The sequence below is a fragment of the Sorex fumeus genome, unplaced genomic scaffold (genome assembly GCF_029834395.1).
Source record: "Sorex fumeus unplaced genomic scaffold, SorFum_2.1 ptg000054l, whole genome shotgun sequence".
Classification (NCBI taxonomy): Eukaryota; Metazoa; Chordata; class Mammalia; order Eulipotyphla; family Soricidae; genus Sorex; species Sorex fumeus.
Window position 1 is genome coordinate 18181990 of NW_026606111.1, and position 22676 is coordinate 18204665.

Consider the following 22676-nt stretch of genomic DNA (forward strand, 5'->3'; position numbering starts at 1 on the left):
ATTGCCTCCCCAGTACCACTGAAACTCATCATATCCTTCAATATAGTTGGTCCTGGGCTGGAGCGATAGCACAGCGATAGGGCATTTGCCTTGCACGCAGCCAACATGGCTGACCCGAGTTCGATTCCTCCGCCCTCTCGGAGAGCCAGACAAGCTACCGAGAGTATCTTGCCCGCATGGCAGAGCCTGGCAAGCTCCTGGCAAGCTCCCCGTGATGTATTCAATATGCCAAACACAGTAACAACAAAGTCTCCAATGGAGACGTTACTGGGCCTGCTCGAGCAAATCGATGAGCAACAGGAGGGCCTTTACCTTTACCTTTACCCTTACCTTTACCTATAGTTGGTCCTGATGACTTCCACCAACTTAGGCAGAGATTCTTTGTCTTCCAACTTGACTTTCATGAAAGCCACGGTGATACACATCTTCCTGTGGACCAGGTAGACCAGGCGAACCTTGGCCTTGATGATGGCATTGGGGCACCCCCATCTTCCCGCACAAAGTGAGTAGAAAGACCACCAGCTCAATGGGGTCCACGTCGTACGCCATCACCTTCTTGTTCTTTCGCGATCACCAGCTGAGCCTTCTTCTTCATCAGCGTGGTGACAGCTTGAAGTACTGGGACTGCTTAGCGGGGACCTCACCCTTGCCGGGGGTTTCTCAGTGCGGGCCAGCAGCCGCTGCTGCTTCTGCTTCTCCTCGGCCTGTACTTGTGCTCCAGTTTGGTGCAGTTGCTTGGCCATTTGCAGGTGAACTGTTTGGTTGTGGGGGGTGGGGAATGTGGAAGGGGTGAGGGGGCTGAGCCACTGACTGCTTGCACAGATGGCACGTGTCGCTGTAGGCAGATGTAGCGCGGCCACGGGACAAAGTGGGTCAGGTACTGCTTAGGCTGGATGTCCGGGCCGATGTCAAAGTTCTTGGGCCGCTTCTCAACGGGAGGGTTCACCATCTTCTTTGCCTCCTGCCTCTGGATCACCACAGGGACAGAGCCACTATCTTCCCCTTGGCCTTCATTTCTTTTTCTTTTTTTTATATTTTCTTTCTTATTGAAGTAATGCTGCATTATATATCATAAGTTTTAGGCTGCATTGGTATAAATCAACATGCATTTACACTTCATTAAATTCGCTATTAAAAGTGCGATTATATCTTCATTATACAGTTGATCCCTTTCACCCAATTTACCCATCTTCCTTCTCCATTCACTTATATTAATTACTAATGAGTCTTTCAGTCTTATGGTATAATAACTTATTTTTGTTTAATTGTTTATCTGATTTATATGTCGCTGAATGAAAGACAGTATTTGCCTTTCTCCCTAATTCTTTTTTTTTTTTAATTTTTTTATTAGTGAAATACCATGAGGTACATTTGTAGTTTCCTTCACTTCTGGTGGGAATGCCAACTGGTTCAGCCCTTTTGGAAAATAGTATGAACAATTCTCAAAAACTTAGAGATTGAGCTCCCATTTAACCCATCAATACCACTCTTGGGAATATATCCCAGAGAGGCAAAAAAGTATAGTCAAAATGACATCTGCACTTGTAGGTTTATTGCTGCACTGTTCACAATTGGCCTTCTTTTCTTAAGGCATCTTGGGCAACAGCAGAAGAGCTCTTTATATTTAAAAAATTAAAATGTCCAATATTTCTGTTCTGCTTATGTCATTGATATCTTAAATCTCCTGGAAGAGCTAAGTCAAGTTAACTAAGTCAACTTCAATTTTATTGCAAACCATGTTCTAAGACTTATGTCTATGTCTGTTATGCTATATATTTTTAAAAAGTGAGTTATTTTGGGGTCTGGAGCGATAGTACAGTGGGTAAGGCACGTGTCTTGCATGCACCTGACCCAGGTTCTATCCCTGGCATTGCATATTCCTGGGCATTTTTAGGAGTAATTCCTGAGTGTAGATCAGGAGTAACACCTGAGCATTGCCTGGTGTGGCCCTAAAATAAAACAAAAGCAAGTGAGTTAGTTAGAACCTAACTCAAAATTAAAAATTAAACTTTTCCAACTTTTGTTGACTTCGCCAGCTCTTTGGAAAAACATATGGGCATTCCTCAAAAACCTAGGAATTGAGTTTTCATATGATCTAGCAATTCCACTCCTTGGAATATAACACAGCAATATAACCCATAAAATATAAAGCAGAAAAGACATCTGCACTCCTATATTCATTGCAGCAAGTAGCCAAAACCCAGAAACAATCAAAGTGCCCAAGAAGAGATGACTGAATAAAGAAACATATGGAATACTGCTAGGCCATAAGAAAAGATGAAGTTATGTTATAATTTACTGCTACATGGATGGATCTGGGGATTATTTTGCTGAGTGATAATGTACATAAAAAACATAAGAATGCTGCTGAAATTTATTAGAAACAATAGAATGAGCCAGAAAAATTGTGAAAAGATATGTTAAGATAAAAATTTAAGATGCAAACATCTGTTGTATTTCTATATGCCAAACAACTATAAAAGAAGTAAAAAAATCCCACTTACAGCTATATAAGGAGTTAAGTACCTAGCTGATACCTAGGAATCAGCCTAATGAAGGAGGTAAAATTTGCATATATCAAAATATCTGAGTTACAGTTGAAGAAGCAGAAGAGAACAAAAGGACAGATACTTCATGTACATAGATTGGCAAAATTGATATTACTTAAAATTACCATGGTGACAAAGAGACAGTACAGGGTTTAAAACACATGTTGTTCATGTGGCTGACCCTGGTTTGATCCCCAGCACCATGTATGATCCCTTGAGCACTGAAGAGATGGTTCCTGAGCACAGATATAGTAGTAAAGCCTTGAGCACAACTGAATGTGATCCAACCTCCATCTTCAAAATACCCATATTAAGAGTATAATTATAACTATGTTTTATATCACTGAATAATATTAGATATATTTTATATAAACATATACATTATGCATTTTAAACAATTTATGTATACATATGCTGCCATCCTTTAACAAGTATGAGCTATTAAAAATGTTTTAGATCATAACTTAACTCTGTATTTTTGTTCATAAGTTATACAGCAATTAATTTACTATGTAAAATATCCTACTAATAATCATCTTACATCAGTGAGAATAAGGAGGGATTGGAGGAATTCTATATATTATTACAAAAACAATTGCACTAATCTTTTTAAAGATTCCACAGACATAATAACCTGCTCAATCACTCATTTATGATACAACTTTAGCTCTCTGTCTAGGTTTACACTATTAAAAATAATGCTATGATGATTGTCCTATGCATATATCTTATTAGATATGGATAAGTAATACTGTGGAATAATTTCCTAGAAGTGGAACTGCTGGGTCAAGCTTATGCATGTATTCAACATTGAAGAATTCTGAGAAATTGGCTTCACTGAAACCTCCAGATTGAGTTTTTGAGTGCAGATTGTTGACATTTACCTCTGCCATCAGCTTGCATTACTCTCCCTAATGGAGATGGATTATATGTGTCTGTGATGAAAGTTTAGTTTGCTTTGTATCTTTAGAACTCAGGGATTTGTAACCTGAATCCACCACCACTCAATTCTTGGGACAGGTGGACAACCAAATGGAAAGAGGAGTGATGTTAAGATTACATGACAGATTATACTGTCCACTTCATCAAATTCTTCTTTCTTCTGAACTTTCCCATCAATTGTTATTTCCATTTTTATTCATTTCTTAATATTTTATTTTTTCTTTACACATTTTAATTGACTTTTGAGGTAATATGTTTTGCAATAGTTTCCATATTGTTCTACACTTGCAATACTACTTCATCATACATAACACATTTTTCTTATTTCTGATTCAACAATTGAATTTATACTATAGTCAAAGCTGAATTGGGAAATACCAATGTATAAATTTTGAGTTATATGTCTTTCAGAAAATGTCATAACCAATATGAGCTTCAGAAAATCCTACAAAAGGGACATTTTTAAATGAAGTATTATTTTGTTTCTGTTTAATTTTTCTGTGTATGCATAAAATATCAATCTTAAATAATATCCATAATGAACTATGTAGGATATGTAGACAACTTAAGTGATAAATGGTCATAAATGCTTTAGTATTTAGGAATTCTATAGATATATTAGTTGATCAGAGATTATGGTTTCATATCAAATTTCCCTTGTCATTAGGAATATCTTTTGCAAGTTAGTCTTAGTACTTAGCTTATTATACTAAAAGGTTTTATAATTTACCCAAAGACCAAATGGCTCACCTTGTGCCAAACCATTGCCCAAACCTTTTAAAAATTGATTAATTTTTTAATTGAATCACAGTGAGATACATGGTTACAAATTTGTTCATGATTGGGTTTCAGCCATATAATATTCCAACACCCATATCTTCAGCAATGTACATTTTCTACCACCAATGTACCCAGGTTTCCTCCCACCCCCTTGCCCCCACGTCCTTCCAACCTCTATCGCAGGTACTTTTCTTCTCCTCTCTCTCTCTGTCTCTTTCCCCTTCTTTTGGGCATTATAGTATGCAGTATAGATACTGAAAGATTATCCTTTACCAACTTTCACCACTCAACTCCTGTCCAAAAATGATCATTCCATCCAATACTGTCATGCTGATTCCTTCTCTATCCTAACTGTCTTTCATCCCTCAGACACTCGAATGGCAAGCTTCCAATCATTAAAAAGTCCTACTGGCCCCTGTTTTCCCTGGTCTTGGATATTAGTCTCATAATACATATAATTTTTTATATCTCACAAATGAATGCAGTAATTCTGTAATTGTCCCTCTTCTCCTGACTCATTTCACTCAGTATGATACTCTCCATGTCCATCCATTTATAAGCCAATTTCATGACTTCATTTTTCTTAACAGCTGCATAGTATATTCCATTGTATAGATGTACCATAGTTTCTTTATGCAGTCATCTGTTCTTGGGCAATAGGGTTGTTTCCAGATTATGGATATTGTGAATAGTGCTACAATGAACATAGAAGGGAAGATAACGGCATTGCCCCCAAAATGTAACACTGTCCTGAAACAACTAGGATGAAAATGGATCCTCACTCTAAGTATTCTACAGCATGAAGACAAATTATAGCTTTGTAAATGACATGCCTAAATTTAAATCCCAGAACAGTTACTTAAAAACTTACTTAAACTTCCTGAGGCTGTTTCACTAGAATACATAATGCTAAATAAGTAAAACTAGAATAATGCTACCTACCTCAGTATAATTGCATTGATAAAATTTTATAAAATAAGTGTGCCACATATCTGATATGTGCCATAATAGTTTCAGTAAGTGGTAGCTATTCTAAGTATGATCTTCATATTAAAAAAGAAGAATGTTAGGAGCTTAAATTCAGCTAGAGTTCCTCTACTGAAATGAATAAATATTATTATTATTGATTGATTGATTCATTTACTGTAGTTATTTAGGCTCTCCAAATTATGCATCCATATCCTTACATTTGTAGTTGTCAAAAGACCGCGTGGCCGTCCACCTACCAGATGGTCAGACTTCTTCGTCAAGATCATGAACGATCGGTTTGAGGCCCTTCATGTTCCCGGAGCGAACAGATGCCATTGGGCTACACTAGCACGCGACAGGGACAAATGGAGACGTTACTGGCGCCCGCTCGAGCAAATCGATGACTAACGGGAAGTTAAGTGATTAAGTGATTAAGTGATCCTTACATTATGAAGTCTCTAAATTTTGTGCCAAAACATTCCTTCTAATGATGGCCTAGAATAGTTAGAAAAGTTACTGTATTAAAAAAACTATTCTTTTTAATGTAGGCAACAAAAAGTAACTGTGATGATTAAGATGACTGTTCTATAAGCAAATTGTGAGAAACAAAAAAAAGGTATCAAACTAAACAAACAATACCAGTGGAGTTTGCTATTTATATTATACTTTTGAATCTTCATATTTTTAGGTGAGTATTGGGACCTAAGTTAAATGGTTAATATAACTTCTTGAAAAGCTGTAAGGTTTTTTTTTTCAGTAAGGTTTATTTTTGGAGGCTTATTTGCATCAGTAAATAACATTTTACTCAAGCATGATTTTTCATTACTGAAACCAGTAAGTTGTGAGAGACTGGAAGGGCCCATATGAAGAAGCCATGACTTTGAAATTCCCACTGACATTTATATCGATGTAACTTTAATAAGGGCAGAACTTTTACTGATGTATGGCTACCAATTTGGCATGTCATTATTGAAAAAAATGAGTGAAACTTTATTAAGCAGCTGCTTTTCTTTTCTTCTTTTGTTGTTGTTGTTCACTTGTGTGAGATGGCAAACAATTCCAATATGTGCCTAGCAGATTAAAATTTTTCAGTCTGGTTTTAAAAATTTTTTTTCAATCTGGTTTTTATACTGCAGGCTAAAATTTAATATATAATCACCAAATGAATTGATCCTGGGGATTCTATCCTTGTCACCTCTAACAATTCTCTTTTTTCTTTCTGCTATTTTTATTTTCACTCTATTGTATCACACATGAAGGTACTGGTAGAGGGACAAAGCCACGCGGGTTCCGGGGCCGAGATCTCCAAGCCTACTCAGATTGGGGCCGAGCATCCTCCACCCAGATCCTCCAAATTCCAGTAGGCGGGGGTCACACCCACCACCTGGCCCCCTGGTGTCATGTAATCCCATCAACAGCCAAGACTCAGAGACTATAAAACCCAGCTCCCGGGACATCTTATTATGACATCTTATTATCTCACTCCTACTTTGGACAAACTGGCAGGCTACCGAATGTAGCCTGCCCACATGGCAGAGTCTGGCAAACTCCCCGTGGCGTAACCAATATGCCAAATACCAGTAACAATGATGGGTCTCATTCTCCTAAAGAGCCTTGAATATAATCTCAGGGCTAGGATGAAAGAGACGTTACTGGGGCCTGCTCGAGGCAATCGACGAATAACAGGATGATTTGTGATTTGTGATTGTATCATAAAATCCAACTCTTTCTTGGTTCTTTAAGTTACCCATTTTCTTTTTCTTTTTAAAAAATAATTACTTAAATTAATTACCTGTACTTGTTGTCTCCAATAAAAAGCTATCTCCTCTCGAGAGTGAATTTCCTAGGACTGCTGAGCAATTCTGATGGCTCTACTAAACTAGAGTTTTAGGAGAGTAGTAATAAGACTGTAGAGGATGATTGGGTGAATTTGGCATCTGTGTTTTGCCTGTTGAATATATAAAGAAAAAGGAAATGGAGTATGTTCATAGAGAATCAATTTTGGTGGTAGACCAAAGACTCTAAATTAGGAGGGAGGGATATAAGAACATGAGGAGGAAGATGGACAGTATTATCATTGAACTCCTAGTGCTGTTAGAATAAAAAAAATTGTATGTATGCACCAGAGTAAAGAGATAAGAAGAGAGATATATTTTACTTATATAGCTTGGTTCTTTAATGTCTGGATTACTTTGAATGAAAACAATAATAGTTCCAAATGACTTTATCTTAATTTTCATTTTAATAATTTGCAAATCTAGTAAAAGTATAACACTACTTAGAAAACTAGTACACTTATAATAAATTCAATCAATAATGTTTAAAGTCTCTTTAACATTTAGATGTTTATATCAAACTAATACAAATATTGAATATTAGAAAACTTACATGATTCAATATATCAGCATTTATTAAGTACTTCTTTTATTGTAAATGTATATTCAACTCTTACAAATTCATTTATGCTGTTTCAAGATAGAAAAATTACAGGCTTACTCCTTTTATTTGAATTTCTTCTCTACCTCTTCAAGCTATCATTAATCATGCCACATCCAAAACAAAAGGGATAATTGTTTAGACAGGAGATGTTCACTTCTGAGCTATAGAACAGTCAATCGTTGGATCAGAGACAAGTCAAGCAGTTAAGCATTCCCAAAGCAGCAGCGCTGCGGCTAACAGAACCACAAGTGTTATTACTGCACCTGTTAACCTGACTTGCCACACACCTGTGTGGCATAGATGATAATAAAAAGACAATGAGCCCAAACAGAAAAAGCAAGTAGGATGGTGTCAATTTTCGGTTTCCTTGGTACCACAAGCTGGCACAAAATTGAGTCCAGATACAATATCCAGAACCCAATATAAGGGTGGACAACCCTGTTGTAGAGGAACCAATTATAAGCTGCATCCAAGGAGTTTTCTAGAGCTACATAGTCCACAGCTGTGCCCTAAGAGTGTCAAGATCAAAGACCTGTGCTCAGCCAGAACTAGGGAAATCTATGAGAAATTGTCTTGTGGCAGTCTCCAGTTGATAGGTTTAAGACACTTTGCCTGTTGGCTCCTTAACAGATTTATTACCCTTGCAAGATATTCAACAGTCAGACAGGTCTGACTGTTATCAAATCTTATTTATTGGGACATACGTAAATAGAGGGAGACTATCCAGGCATTATGGGGAGCCATTTTCTAGTCAGGATCTGGTTTGTATCTCAATTAGAGCTTTTATGAGCAATTACTATTTATGCAGGATACTCTTTTCTGAATGTCTGATGTTGCATCTCTCTTTACACACATCAAGTCTTTTTTCACAGGCAGTATTCCTTAGTTCATATATTTACTTTGTTGGGAATTCTTAGCATTTCATAAACAGCATGCCCATTCAAAGGATCAGGAGATAGTTCTGATCTGTGAGTTCTCTTTACAGGATGTTTAATACATGAATAATTTGGCTTCTGCTATATTTCTTTCTTACTAACTAGGTAATCTGGGTGGTCCTTAAAACAAGTCACTTTTTTACAATTCTTTGTATAGTTCCTAGTATCTGTAACTTTTATACTTTTCTTTTACACCCATTGTTTCAAACAGATACAGCTGCTTTTTTATATTCAGTGACTAATGAAAAAAAAAACACTTTTATACGTGAAAATGGCTGCATCTTTGGCACTGTAGCACTGTCCTCCCCTTATTCATCGATTTGCTCCAGCAGGCACCGTTATCGTCTCCATAGTGAGAATTGTTACTATTTTTGGCATACCGAATATGCCACAGGGATCTTGCCAGGCATTGTCCTGCTGGTGGTATACTTTTGGTAACTTACTGGGCTCTCGGAGAGGGATGGAGGAATCGAACCTGGGTGGACTGCGTGCAAGGCAAATGCCCTACCCGCTGTGCTATAGCTCCAGACATGTTTGGCAAGAAGATTTATATAAGACACAGACAACTTGTTCATAGAATATTAATCAAATTTAACTTATCCATGCATTTATATTTAATTTGCCATTTATTTTAAAGTATCATTGCATTATGAAATCATAATAAGTCCCAAATGCACACCATTGGAAACAAATGAGTGTCCCCTTTGTCTTTAACATCCCCTCCTTCCCTCCTGGTTTCCTCTAACCGGCCTATGACCCGAACGTTTATTTTTGTTCTATTTAGCTCATCTCTTTTATCTATATACCACATACAAATGAAATTATAAGGTACTCGTCTATTTTGGCTAAGAATAATATCCTTGAATTCCCTAGATATTGTTACAAACGCCAGGATTTCCTCTTTTGATGGCTGGTTGTATATATGCTTGTGTATGTATGCTTTTTCTTTATCTACTTTGCAGTCAGTGGGGGGAGTTTGCTGGTTCCATTTGTTCACTACTTCAAATAACGCCGCAGTCGACATGACAAGGCAGGGGTCCCAGGCTGGGGTCCCAGTTTCAGACCTGGAAGAGTCCCAGGCCTCTTACCTGCCCACGCCCTGCATCCACCGGGTCTCACTCTGGGGAGTGGAGCCCCGGGTTGCCACCCCTACACGACCCTCCCCCACCCCCACCCCTAACCTCCACACCCCGCAGGTTCCCAGCCCCAGGGTGGGCCCCAGGGGGCACAGCGTGGGCGGTGGCGTCCCGGGGCCCTCCTAGGCAGCCCATCCGGTACCTCCGCCCGCCTCCTCCTGGCCTCGGAGCTCGAGCCTGGCCAGATGCCTGGTGGGCTGGAGCCCGTTTGAGCTGGGATGGCATGGCGGCCTGCGACCTGCTGGAGGCCGGCCTGGCCCGGGTGCTCTTCTACCCGACGCTGCTCTACACGGTGTTCCGCGAGAAGATGCCCAGCCCGGTGCGCCACGGCTGGTACCACCGCATCGACCCCACGGTGCTGCTGGGGGCGCTGCCGTTGCGGAGTATGACCAGCCTGCTGGTGCACGGTGAGAACGTCCACGGCGTGATCACCATGAACGAGCAATACGAGACCAGGTTCCTGTGCAACTCCTCCAAGGAGTGGAAGAGAGTGGGGGTCGAGCAGCTGCGCCTCAGCACGGTGGACGTGATCGGGGTCCCCAGCCTGACCAACCTCCACAAAGGCGTGCAGTTTGCGCTCAAGTACCGGGCGCGGGGCCAGAGTGTGTACGTGCACTGCAAGGCCGGGCGCACCCGCAGCGCCACCATGGTGGCGGCCTACCTGATCCAGGCCTACTGCTGGAGCCCCGAGGAGGCCGTGGAGGCCATCACCAGCATCCGCCCGCACGTCCTCATCAGGTCTGCCCACCTGAGGCTGCTCCAGCAGTTCCATAAGGAGGTTCTTGCGCGGACAGGTGATGGGAAGACTCAAGACAAAGGTTGCTACCGGAGAAGTTTAATAGGACCCAACGGAATTGAGCCTCCGCTTGGACCAGGGATGTGTTAAGTAATGAATGCTTTTGCTCGCTTCATTGTTTCGTTTTCCTGATTGTGTGGCTAGAGAACATCTCCCCGTTCCCACCCCTACCCCCCACCTCCCCCCGAATACCCACCAAACAAAACTCGTGAGTGCATACATCTCTCAAACTGGTTGTTTTAATTGTGTGTTTGTTGGGAGGGGAGGATCAATATCTGAACTTGGGGTAACTCGATGATATCAATTTTTTTTTAATTTTAAATCTTTTGACCAATCTCTGATCTGGTTTTCATACTACCTTCACCAGTTTATTTTCTCACCAATGTCTTGAGACTCCATTCTCATGAAGATAAAGAGCCTGTACATGGATGAGGTGCCCATCTCTGGAGGAATATTCCTCTCCTAAAGTTTCCTGACGTTTGAGAACAGGCTATAAACTCAAGTATGAAATGCTATGTCCTTGTTTTGAAGGAAAAAATATTTAAAAAAAAATTTGCCTCTTGACCCTCTGGAGAATTGTCTCTCCTTTACCTCTGCCCATTTTTAATCATTTAAAAGTTTTTACAAGTTCCCTCTATATTTTGGACATTAGGACACTTTTTTTTGAATGTATGATGTGAAAACACCTTCTCATCATTCAGTGGAGTATCTTTCTGTTATGATGCATTTCTTTCACTTTGTAGAAGCTTTTAAATTTTGGGGGGGGGATTTTTGGGTCACACCTGTCAATGCACAGGGGTTACTCCTGGCTCATGAACTCAGGAATTACTCTGGGCAGTGCTCAGGGGACCATATGAGATGCTGGGAATCGAACCCGGGTCAGCCACATGCAAGGAAATGCCCTACCCGCTGTGCTATCACTCTAGCCCTAGCTTTTTAAATTTTATATATATCCATATTCTCAATTTTGTTTCCCTTGTCATTAGAGTTGAATCCCCAAACATAATGGTGTTATCTCTAAGGGTGATGTCAAGAAGCATATCACGTGTTTTCTTATATGTATGTGATAGCTTTTGGTATTCAAAAGCATAGTTTCAGCTCTACAACTCAAGTCTTAGATCCATTTAAAAATGATTTTTGTGGGGCCAGAGCAATAGTACAGTGGGTAGCATGTTTGCCTTGCATACAGCTGACCTGGGTTTGATCTCTGGCATCCCATATGGTCCCCTGGGCACTGCCAACAGTAAATACTGAGTGCAGAGTCAGAAGTAACCTCTGAACCCAGCCAGGTGTCACTTACACCCAAAAAAGATTTTTGTGAGCCAAGATTAAAGTGGCATGAATGTAGCTGTCTGGATGGGTGGAGTGATGGGGTCTTGCAACTCTGAACTGTGGGATCCAACTGCTCAGAAATTCTCCATAATTTTGTGGAAATGAATGTAAGTATCAGTTCTTTAAAAAGGCACTTTTCTTGGCCAGTCTGATCCTTGGAACTGCAGTGGCGCCCCAGGTTTCTGCCATGAGCAACTGGCTCAGGTGACAGGGAAGCTCTAGAAACTTGTTGATGGCTTTGGTGGTTGAGCAGCTCCAGAAAATCCTGACTGGCTGGGCACCCGCTCTGAGAGCAGAAGCCATGCCAAGGCTGAAAACTACCACTGTCCCCATGGCTCAGAGCATGACCGTGGAGCCTCTGCAGTACCCCCAAGTATCCGCCTTGAGTGGCCAGCTTGGACAGTTGACCAACTCACAGCCTACCAGTACTAGCTCTGGGGACCAGAAACCATGTCAAAACTAAAAACTTATTGGTTTTTAATAAGCCTACTGGTGGACTGGCCCCACCATCATTTATTCCCCAGAGCAGCCTGCCCCTGCAGCATAATGGAAGAAAATCTTCCTGAGCACCAACTGTCCAGAGAGATACAGGATGAGGATGTGCACCCTTTATGGGCTTCCCCCTACCCCTTTCAGGCTCTGCTGGACTGGTGGCTGTAACCCGCCCGGAGAGTCCAGATGACGAACAGTAGCATCCCTGATCCTGGTCCCTGCTGAGCCACTGCTGCCATTTGCACTGGGGCCCAGGGAATGTGGTGCCACGAGCCAGTTAACCTGGACCTGTAGAACGAGTACATCAGCAGCCTGATAGTATCTTCAGACTTTCCGATACCCCAAATTCACTGCTGTGCTATGACTGGACCCCAACAACTCAGGACCAAATTTCCTGAGAAGTTAAACCGACAAAATGTAGGTATATGGGAGCCACATACACAAACCACCTCTGGCTCAGCCATATAAGCTCATTTATTGGCCTTGCTTCAGAGACCCATAAATAAATCTCAGAAAAGATCAAAAGCCACAGTTAATCTTGTACCTGCGCAAGGCTGAACAGACCAGGATAGATTGGGAGGGATGTTGTACAGGATGGGTCAGCCTGGTGCCCGCCCAAACAGAGCCTCAACAACCACTTGTTTCTACAATCCAAAATTGCTGCTATGACCCTGACTGGACTCTATTGTACCGGAATGGACCTCAACAAGATATTAATCTGCTGAAAATTCAGGTATGCAAGTTTTGTGATGGAAATCTCCAGGCTTTCTCGGGGTTGGGATGGGCTACCTTCTCCCACCTCCCTGTACCTTCAGAAACTCCAGAAGTCATGTCCACACCCCCAAACCACCACCCAGTTAAAAAAAGAAAAGACTACTCCAGCTGTTAAAATTCCTAATAAAATTACTGAGCACCTTGAACAAGCACAATGATGTCTTAATACCTGTATTGCAAACCATATTATGCACAAAAGGAGAAAGAGAGAGAGACAGAGACAGACACAGAGACATAGAGAGACAGAGAGAGAAAGAGACAGAGAGACAGATAGAAAGAGGTATCTGCCATAGAGGCAGGCAGGAAGGGATGGATAGGAGGTGAGTGGTGGAGGGAAACTGGGATCATTGGTGGTGAGAAATGTACACTTGTGGAGGGATGGGTGTTGGAATATTGTATTACTGAAACCCAATCATGAATAGCTTTGTAATGGTATATATCACAGAGATTCAATAAAAAGAAATAAATGGAAAAATTACTTTTGTGTGATGTTAGTGGTCTAGTTCAGTTCTTTTGCATGTGTGTGGAATTTTCTCAAAGTCCTTTATTGGAGAGACTTTCCTTGTTTTACTGCAGACTCTTAGCTCCTTTGTCATAAATGCTCTTGCTCTCAGGTCTGTTTCATTGATTTATGTCTGTTTTCCTTCCAAATACATACTGTTTTACTTATTATCACTTTGTAGTACAGTTTGAAGTTGGGAAGTGAAATAGATTTTTCTTCTTTTTTAAAGTGATTTTTCTGTGCTAGGTCTTTTGTAGTCCAAATAAATTTTATAATTTTTGCTCTTGTTTCTGTGAATAGTACTGTTTATATTTGTGTAGGGATAGTATTAAACCTGAATATTTTTAAGTAATGCCATTCTAATGATGTTGGTTCTTTTAATTTGAGTATATTGGATGCTTTCCTCTCTTTGTGTCTATTATTTATTCCAATAACTTATTATTTTGATGCAGGTGTTTCACTTCCTTAACTAAATTTATTCTAAGTATTTAAGTTTTTTTCATGTCATCTTAGATGAGATTTCCCCCTTGAATTCTCTTTCTGCCAATTCATTGTTAGTAAAAGAAACGCAATAAATTGTTCATTATCTTTGTAACTTGACACATTATTAATTTATGGTTTATAAAAGCTTTTACTGGATTCTTTGTGGTATTTATATATACAAGTATATATCTATATATTTATGTATATGTTTATATACTATAAATCATCAAAAGACAATACCAGTTTAACTTATTCTTTTCCAATTTACATAATTTCATTTCCTTTTTTGTCTAGCGTGAATATGCTGGTCTTGTTCTGCAGTTTATAAAAAATATTTTTAGCTTTTATATATTCACTCTGATACTGACTGTGAGTTTGTCACATTATAGCCTCCATTATATTGAGGTACACTTATTGCCTGCCTATGTTGTTGAAGATTTTATCATTAAAAGATGATAAATCTTGTCAAATGCTTTCATTTTATCAATTGAGATGATTGTATGATTTTTTTTGCCTTTGTTGAGGGATTTTATCACATTTGTTGATTTGAAAATATTGATCTATCCTTGGATTCCAGGAATAAGTTAGATTTGGTGATAGTATTTGATTATAGTATTTGATTATTTTAATTCTTTATAGTTTGAATTGCTTGCTAATACTTAGTAAAGGATTTTAAGTTATATTGGTGTATAGTTTTCTTTTTTGTATGCTATTTTTGCCTGGTTTTAGAATCGGTAATATTGGTTTCATAGATTACGCTGTAATTTTCCTTCCTTTTAATGTTCCTTGTTTTAAAATTTTACATATAGGTGTTACATTTTTTCTTTGAGAATTTTTTTAGAGAAATTACTAGTGAAGTCATCTGCTCATGGGATTTATTTTTGAGTTTATTATTTCAAATTTGTTACTCCTGATGACTTTGTTTAGATTTTCTATTTATTCCTAATTCATTCTTGTACAGTTGTATTTTCTATTTATTGGGGATGGGTCTAGGCACTCACTACCTCAGTCTCTGTAAACAGGGACTGGGTGCAGAGGGGGCCTAGGCACTCCCTGCCTCTGTCCCCGTGAACAGGGACAGGTGTGGAGAAACATTGTGTGAGGCCGAGCTGTCTCCTGACAGAAGGCCTTGATAGGGGGCCAAAGGGCCACCATGCTCTGGCGGCCAGCCTGGAAAGGGGGTCTAAGGGTCACCATGCCCTGGCGACCTTCCTCAAGAGAAAAGCTGAAGGGACACCATGCACTGGCAGCTGGATTTGAGAGGAGGCAGAAGGGAGGATTGACTCGTATCTGGCCTGGCCAGGCCCAGGCCACATCTCCATTCCTTGTTTTTCAGGGCTGAGATAAGGAACTGAAAAACAAAAAGGAACCGAGAAACAAGTAATAATGGCAAAAATAAAGTTGCTTGCACAGCATGATTAATATTGTTAATGAAGCTTATGTAAGCTGATGATCATTGCTAAAATAAGACTAGATAAACCAGCTTGGATTAAAATAAACTTGCTGTATGCCACATATTGCATGCAGTCCCCCCAGCCCTGGTTAGCTCTCATTCCCTCACTTGGGCCAAGGCTCAAGTTGGCCGCCCGAGATACGGCATCTAGTAATTTCCCCATTTCTGCTAGATTTTTCAACTTGCTGTCATATATTTTTTTCATGGTACTATCACAATCATTTAAGTTTATGTTATATTATAGCTTCTCTTTTGTTTCTGATTTTTTTTGTCTTCTCGCTATTTTTTGTAAATATGACTAAAAGTCTATGTTGTTAATCTTTCAAAAAAACAGCTCTTAGTTTCATTGATATTTTGTCATGCTTTTGATATTTATTTCATAAAAGTCTGCTCAGGATTTTATTATTTTCCTTCACCTACTGACTTTTGGTTTAGCTTTTTCCTTCTTTTTTTAGTTCTGTAGGTGTGAAGTAAATTTTGTTTGTAATCCTTTATTTTTTTTTCCCCTAAGTTGGACTTGTATGGTTCTAAACTTCCCGTTAGTACTTTTTATGCTAATTTTCATAGCTTCTAATAAATTGTATATTCTATATATCTCCAGTTTAAAAAAACTTACCTTTTATTTCTTTAGAAACCAATAACTGTTCAGTAGTATGCCGTTTATCTTCAAAGTATTTTTTTTATTTGATTGATTTCTAAGTGCATATCGTGATCTGAAAAGATACTTGATATAATTATAGTTCTAATTTATTGATATTTTTAAAATTTGTCTTTGAAATGCTCTGTAAGCACTTTAAAAGAATGTGCTTTCTGGTATTTTGTGGCAATATGCACTGTAAGTATCTACTAAATATTTCTAATTTGTCATTCAAGTAAATTTTCCTAGATGATTTTCTGTCTGGTTGAATTGCTTACTTATGTTTATAGAGTGTGAGTGTTAAAGGTCACTACTATTATAATGTTGTGGTATATATTCCTCATTAGGTATGTTAATTTTTTAATGTATTTTGGAGATGCTATATTGGCTTCACATGTATTGTTTTGTAATTCTTATGTCTTCCTAGTGTATTGATCCCATGTTATATAATGTTCATATTTATGTCTTGCTTTTTCTTAGTACTAAGTTTATTTTATATAATTATGGCAGTTCCTGCTTTTAACATTTTTTATAGGCTTGGAATATCAGTTTTATTCTTTGACTTTACATTTATCTTTACATCTTAAGCAAGTCTTTTAAAAATAGTGTAGAGTTTTGATTTTGCAATTTAATTGGTGAATTAATTCCAATTGTATTAGGGATGATTATTAACATGATGACTTGCTGCTGTCATTAGGACCTTAGTGTTCTGTTCATATTTAATGTATATTTGCTTCCTTGTTTAAGTTTTGTGATTATTTAAAAAATTAATTCAGAAGGAGGGTTTCCTCAATATTTCTTTCACAGGAGATCTGCTGTTAGCAAATTTTGTGTATAAATTTCTTTATTTCTCTCATGTATTAAAAATGCTTTCAGAATAAAATATTCTTGGATGACTATAAGTAATTTTAGTATGCCATCCCATTTAAGACCTGCAGAGTATGTTCTGAGAAGGTTAATGAAAGGCTCCTGAGAGTTTCCTTCCTAGTCATTTTCAATATTCTTTCTTTGTTTTGTAATCTTATTATTAAAACTATTATTAAATTAAATAGTGAAATGATTTTGTTGTTACTGTTATACTTAACTCAGTGTGTCTTGGTGTAGGTTGCCCTTCATTTACATAGAGAGGTATTCTGTTAGCTTTATGCACTTACATACTAATTTCCTTTCCTAGATTTGGGAGTTTTATCAGAAATATTTCTTTGAATCAATTTATGTTCCTTTTTCTGTTTCTTCCCTTTTTGGAAAGACCCATAATCTTTATATTGCCCTTACTTGTGGAATTGGATAGTTTTTAGACAGTTTCTTGTTTGTTTCTTTTAAGTACAAGAGCTTAATAAGAGTAATATGGGGCAGGGGAGAGAGGGAGAGAGAGAGAGAGAGATGTGTTTAAAAGAGAACACACTCTTCTTCAAAGGGGAGGAATTTAAGAGATGCATCCCAGATTGAGATTCAGGAAAATCTCCAATACAGAGATTATTCTATAAAATAAATTACACATCTCAGGTTGATATGTGGACAACTCCCAAAGATGGAGAACTTACCTTTCTCATTTTTTAAAAATATTATTTTCTTTCCATCTTTCTGAACTACTTATACATTACCATCTTCAGAGTCACTGATTCGGTCCTCCATTTAGTCTGTTCTGTGCTCCTTACTTTTTCCATCACTTTAATCTCATTTATTGAGTTCTTCTAATCCCAACGACCTGGTTATTTCCTTATTTAAAGCTCATGTTTTAGTTTCCTTTTTGTGATTTCTGAAATCATTATTTTTCTGCATTTTGTTGTATCACTTTGATTAGCTCTCTTGAATTCCTTTGTATCTATTTTGACCTCCCTTTCTGAGTTTTCTTCTACCTTTGTGTTTTTTAATAGAAATCATAACTATCTCAAAGGAAGGTATAATAGTTCATGTCTTTGAGGTTATATTCTAGAAAGTTATCTTTTCCTTGTGATGTCACATTCTTTTGAGGTCTCAGTTTACCATGATTAATAATTTTTTTAATTGGTCATCATGCAACTTCAAATATCCCTGTTGATGTAGTATTTAGTCACTTTATATCAGTGATTTAGAGAGGTGACTGACTTTTTACTTTTCTACAGGTGGCACTTATTTATTATATCTAAAAATTGTTGATTTAATGTTATGCTTCTGGCCTTTGGTCGCTTCTGTAGGTACCAAGGCTTGAATTTGTCATTTATATGTAAGGGTTGGGGAGGGTGTGGAGGCTTCCAGCTGCAGAATGGTCTGGGGCAAGGCGTAAAGTTACTTATTCAGTGCACTGATGATATTCCTCTTCTGGAGGGGACCCAGATCTGAAGCTTGGGCAATCTGTCCATTGTCAGTGCTTCTTGAGGTTAGTACTTGTTTGGGGGTAAGGGAAGGTGAATTGTGTCAAGGAATATTTTCTGTTCTTCTTGCAAGGGTCCTGGATTAAGTAGAACATCCAGCTCTTCCATATGGCCTTTACCTGAATTCAGACATGTACATTTTGGAATTAAATTTAAAGTTGCTCTGTATGTGCGTATATGATCCTAAATATAACATAGATACACAATTTTCAAATGCTTATGTATACAGAGAGATGAAAATACTCTTTCAAAGCACTTATCTAAATGAAAGACTGCTGAGTCATATTTTACTTTGTTCTTAGTAAATTTTTATTATTAGTGAATGCAATTTTATTATGAGAAAAATTAATTTTCAAGTCAAAATGAACTTCAATGAAGGATTATAATATTACTATTAATTATTATACGTATTACTATTCTATTTTTTCTTTGGAAGATTTTCAAATTCAAAGATACCATATGGGCGCTGTAACATCTCTTTTGGGTCATTTATGCCATTTCCTGGGTTAGTCATTCCCTATGGCTTTCCAAGAAAATATGACCTGTCATAAATACCAATGTACAAAGGCAGGATAGCTTCTCTAGTATTGTCCATGAAAGAGAATCAAAAATAGATTCTGATTTGCCTGTCACTATCATGAAAAGTAAAATGGAAAGATTACTTGGTGTTTGACTTCAGACATCTGATATCAATTGGGCCCAATCCATCTCTCAGTTTAGAGTTGTTATCCCTCAGCCTGCTTTCAGGCTTAATCCTTAAAAAAAATCTTAACAGTTTCCAGAGTTTGGTCTTTTTCCAATTTTCAGGGCCGAAGCCTTTGGGAAAACTTTAGATCTAATCTTCTCTAGTGCTTTTTCTTTTCCAAAAAGAACAGAGTCTTTCTTCACATGTGGGATTTTTGTGGTTACCATTTATCACTTTAAGCTTTCAACCACAAATTCGTCCACTATTTTGTAAACTTCTTAGTCTTTCTGTAATGTATAGGGGCATTCTTTGAAAAGTTTTTTTTCTCCCAAACCAGTGCAACCTTAAACAATTATAGAAAGGGTTTTTAAATGCTAAAAATTCTAATAATCAACTCCAATAATGTAAGTAAATACAAAGTATTTGGAGTGAGGGGCATGGTCTTTGAGCACTGAGTTGTGTTATAAAATATTACATTCGTGCTATACAAGAGATGAGTTGAATTTAGACCAAGGAGAAGTAATAGGCGTATCCTGACAGATTTTAATGAGGTTTTAGATTCTCCCTCATCACCACTACTTACTTGCCTCTCATGGTCTTGTATACAAGCTAAAAAGATTAAGGTAGAGATGGGGAGCACAATGATAGGTTGGAAGATCACATTTAAGAAATTACTTCTCAGGACTCCCTCAATGGATAATTTGATTGGATAGCTCTGACCTGAATTAAAAAATTGAGATTTTATCACATCTGCTCATGACACCAAATTAACCAAGTCAAATAACACCTCCTAGAGTTTCCTTGTTATATTGCAAATGGTTTATAGATCCCATTGCGAAACAGTTCACTTAGGGACTAAAATGCAGTTTGACAGCTCCAGTATGGAGAAAATACACACAAATGCAGTCAATTTCCTAGGGTTTTATCAATCACAGTGAGCTCAAGGCAAGAATGTAGCCTTTATGAGAAAATACAAGATTTTTCAGTGTATCCAGAAAGTCGTTCATCCTTGTTTCTTGGCACTCATTTCTGATTTTCTTTTAGTGCAGGAGTAAGAATGTATCTTAAAAAGGGATTCAAATTTACTTAAAATTGAGAAAAATACATCCTTTGAGAAAAAGCTAATAACTTTGCTTTACCTGGAGTAAAGACTGAGATGATATCTTTGGGAGGTAGTCACTGCATCAAGAGAATTTGGCTAGACTGGAGGAAAAGCATTAAATTAAATAAATACTGACAAAGACCAAAAGAAATCACTGAAATCTCCACATCCTTTGAGATCAATTAAATGAAAAAAGTTGTCATTTCTAAAATATTATTTCAAATAGTTTTGATTCATATAAACTGAATGTCTGAGAGTAAAGTACAATTATTTTCAAGTTCATTGCCTATTCTGAAACTATAGCAAATAATTTACTTCTTATTGAATGTAAGAGAGAAAAAGATAATAAAATTATAAAATACAGTATTACTTATAGGTAGCTTTCTTTGTCAAAACATTGGATTCAATTGATTTGTTTTGGGGCCACATCCAGTGGTGCTCAGGGATTACTCCTGGCTCTACACTTAAGAATCACTCCTGTTGGTGCTTGCAGGGACCATATGGGATGTTGGGGATTGAACCCAGGTCAGCTGCATTCCATGCAAATACCCCTCCCACTGCACTATTGCTCTGGCCCCTGAGCTTAATTGATTATTTAAAATATTTTAATTAACTAATTAAAATTAGTTTTGGGATAAAAATGTGTTATAGTCATAGTTACTTCCCTATAAGAATTTAACATTTAAAAGAGAACACAAGGCATTTCTCCATGTACTAGTGTGCTAAAGCAGGACATATTAAATGTTTTATTCATACAGTGGTATATATTATGGTATTAGGATGTAATGAAAACAACAACTTCTCTAATGATAAAGATTATACTAATATCATCTTCTGTCTTGCATTTATTATGTGCCTATTTTTGTCTTAAGATAATTATATAAGATAGCTGTATTATCTTAGAGCAGCCCATGAAGTATGAAGTATTACTTATCTGAGTTTTATAGTTGACAAATAAGAGGCACAGAGAAGTTAAGTAACTTGTCTAAGCTCATTTAACTGGTAAGTTAAAGAGACAAAATTAAGACAAAACAAAAATTTATCAGCCTAAAAACCTGGTAGGGAATTTGATGAATAAAGTTAAAGTTTTATAAAGGAAGGTAAAAAGACCCTTCTGATAAATTGTATCAAGAAAAGCAACTGATATTCAGAAGAATGAATAGGAAATAAAAAGTTTCAGTTGTATGGGATTGGTGTTCACATTGGGAAATGGTAGTAAGAAAAACCAAAAGGAGAGAGTAGATTTGATAGTGCTATCTTTTGGTTACCAGAGCAAGTAATTTGTACTTTTGGACTTAAGTGGTCTTTAGAGGAGAAATGGGGTTCCCCCAACCACCACAACCACCCTCAACTCTATTCTGGAAATCCCAGACAATGGCACAATCTGAATTTTATCAGAATTGCCTCAGGCCATGGAGTGGACTTGAATTTGCAGCCTTGTTCTTGCCATACAATCATTGTTAAGCCATAAACGATTTTCTAGGCCCCTACAATGATGACTTTTAAATACAGAGGTATCACAATAAAAATAGGACTTTGGGAAGACAGCTTTGTCTTGAAATGAGAGTAAGGGAGAAAGTCTGAAGGCTATAATTACAATTATGGAGAACTTATTTATTCAAGGTGCATCTAAGTATTTTTGATGACTTTGTAACTGTTAAGAATTTGGAGACAGAACATGACATAACATGTCGCCAAGGATGCAAAAAATAGGTTTCCTCTGACATTTCAAATCTGATTAATTTATAATGATGCATAGAGACTTGTGAAGAGTTCTAAGGCCACATCCAGGAATAGTAGGAAAGAGTGCAGTGTCAGTGTGGGAGAGCCAGCCTAAATGTCAGCTATTTGTCATTCATGCTCTTTGCCTTAATGCCTAGAGTTGTGAGGGGCATGGAAGATTTATGGGTCATTTTACTCAAAGTTGTTTTCAAGTCAAAGCTAACCCAAAGAAATCATAGAATGGGGAAAGATAACGGAATATACTGAGAAGATCACCAAATACAACCTTGGAAGACCTGAGTTTGATTCAAATTTTGCTGTTAACCATTGAAATGTGTTAGGGTAGAACACTAAAACATCCCAAAATGAAGGGATTGTTTTGTGAATTTTCTCATTTGAGAGCTGTATAGTGTTCTTTGTAATCTGTAAGCAATAAGTACAAGTCTGGCATAATAATTTGCCATATTAATTTAAATATTGTCATAAAATAAAATGTGGGCATTATTTTAGATCCAGTTTGTCAGTGGCACATTAGGCTTCAGCACACATGGTTCTTTCATTTTAGACTTTTTTGTTTTGCAAAATTAGGGTGAT

The 22676-nt window shown here is 37.7% G+C and overlaps 1 protein-coding gene and 2 pseudogenes across 1 annotated transcript; 2 read left to right on the top strand and 1 right to left on the bottom strand.

Moving 5' to 3' along the window:
• Positions 1–332: 332 nt before the first annotated feature.
• Positions 333–1063, bottom strand: LOC130033641 (60S ribosomal protein L7a-like; annotated as a pseudogene).
• An 8898-nt stretch (positions 1064–9961) lies between these two features.
• Positions 9962–10636, top strand: LOC130033642 (phosphatidylglycerophosphatase and protein-tyrosine phosphatase 1-like). Its single transcript, XM_056125433.1, has one exon. The coding sequence runs from the start codon at positions 9974–9976 to the stop codon at positions 10634–10636; it is 663 nt and encodes a 220-aa protein (XP_055981408.1). The 5' UTR covers positions 9962–9973.
• A 1474-nt stretch (positions 10637–12110) lies between these two features.
• Positions 12111–22676, top strand: part of LOC130033643 (proteasome subunit beta type-6-like) — a 46048-nt pseudogene continuing 35482 nt past the window's right edge.

What these genes read in the sequence shown, in the direction of transcription:
- LOC130033642 (XM_056125433.1), top strand. Translation starts at nt 9,974, where the DNA reads ATGGCGGCCTGCGACCTGCTGGAGGCCGGCCTGGCCCGGGTGCTCTTC.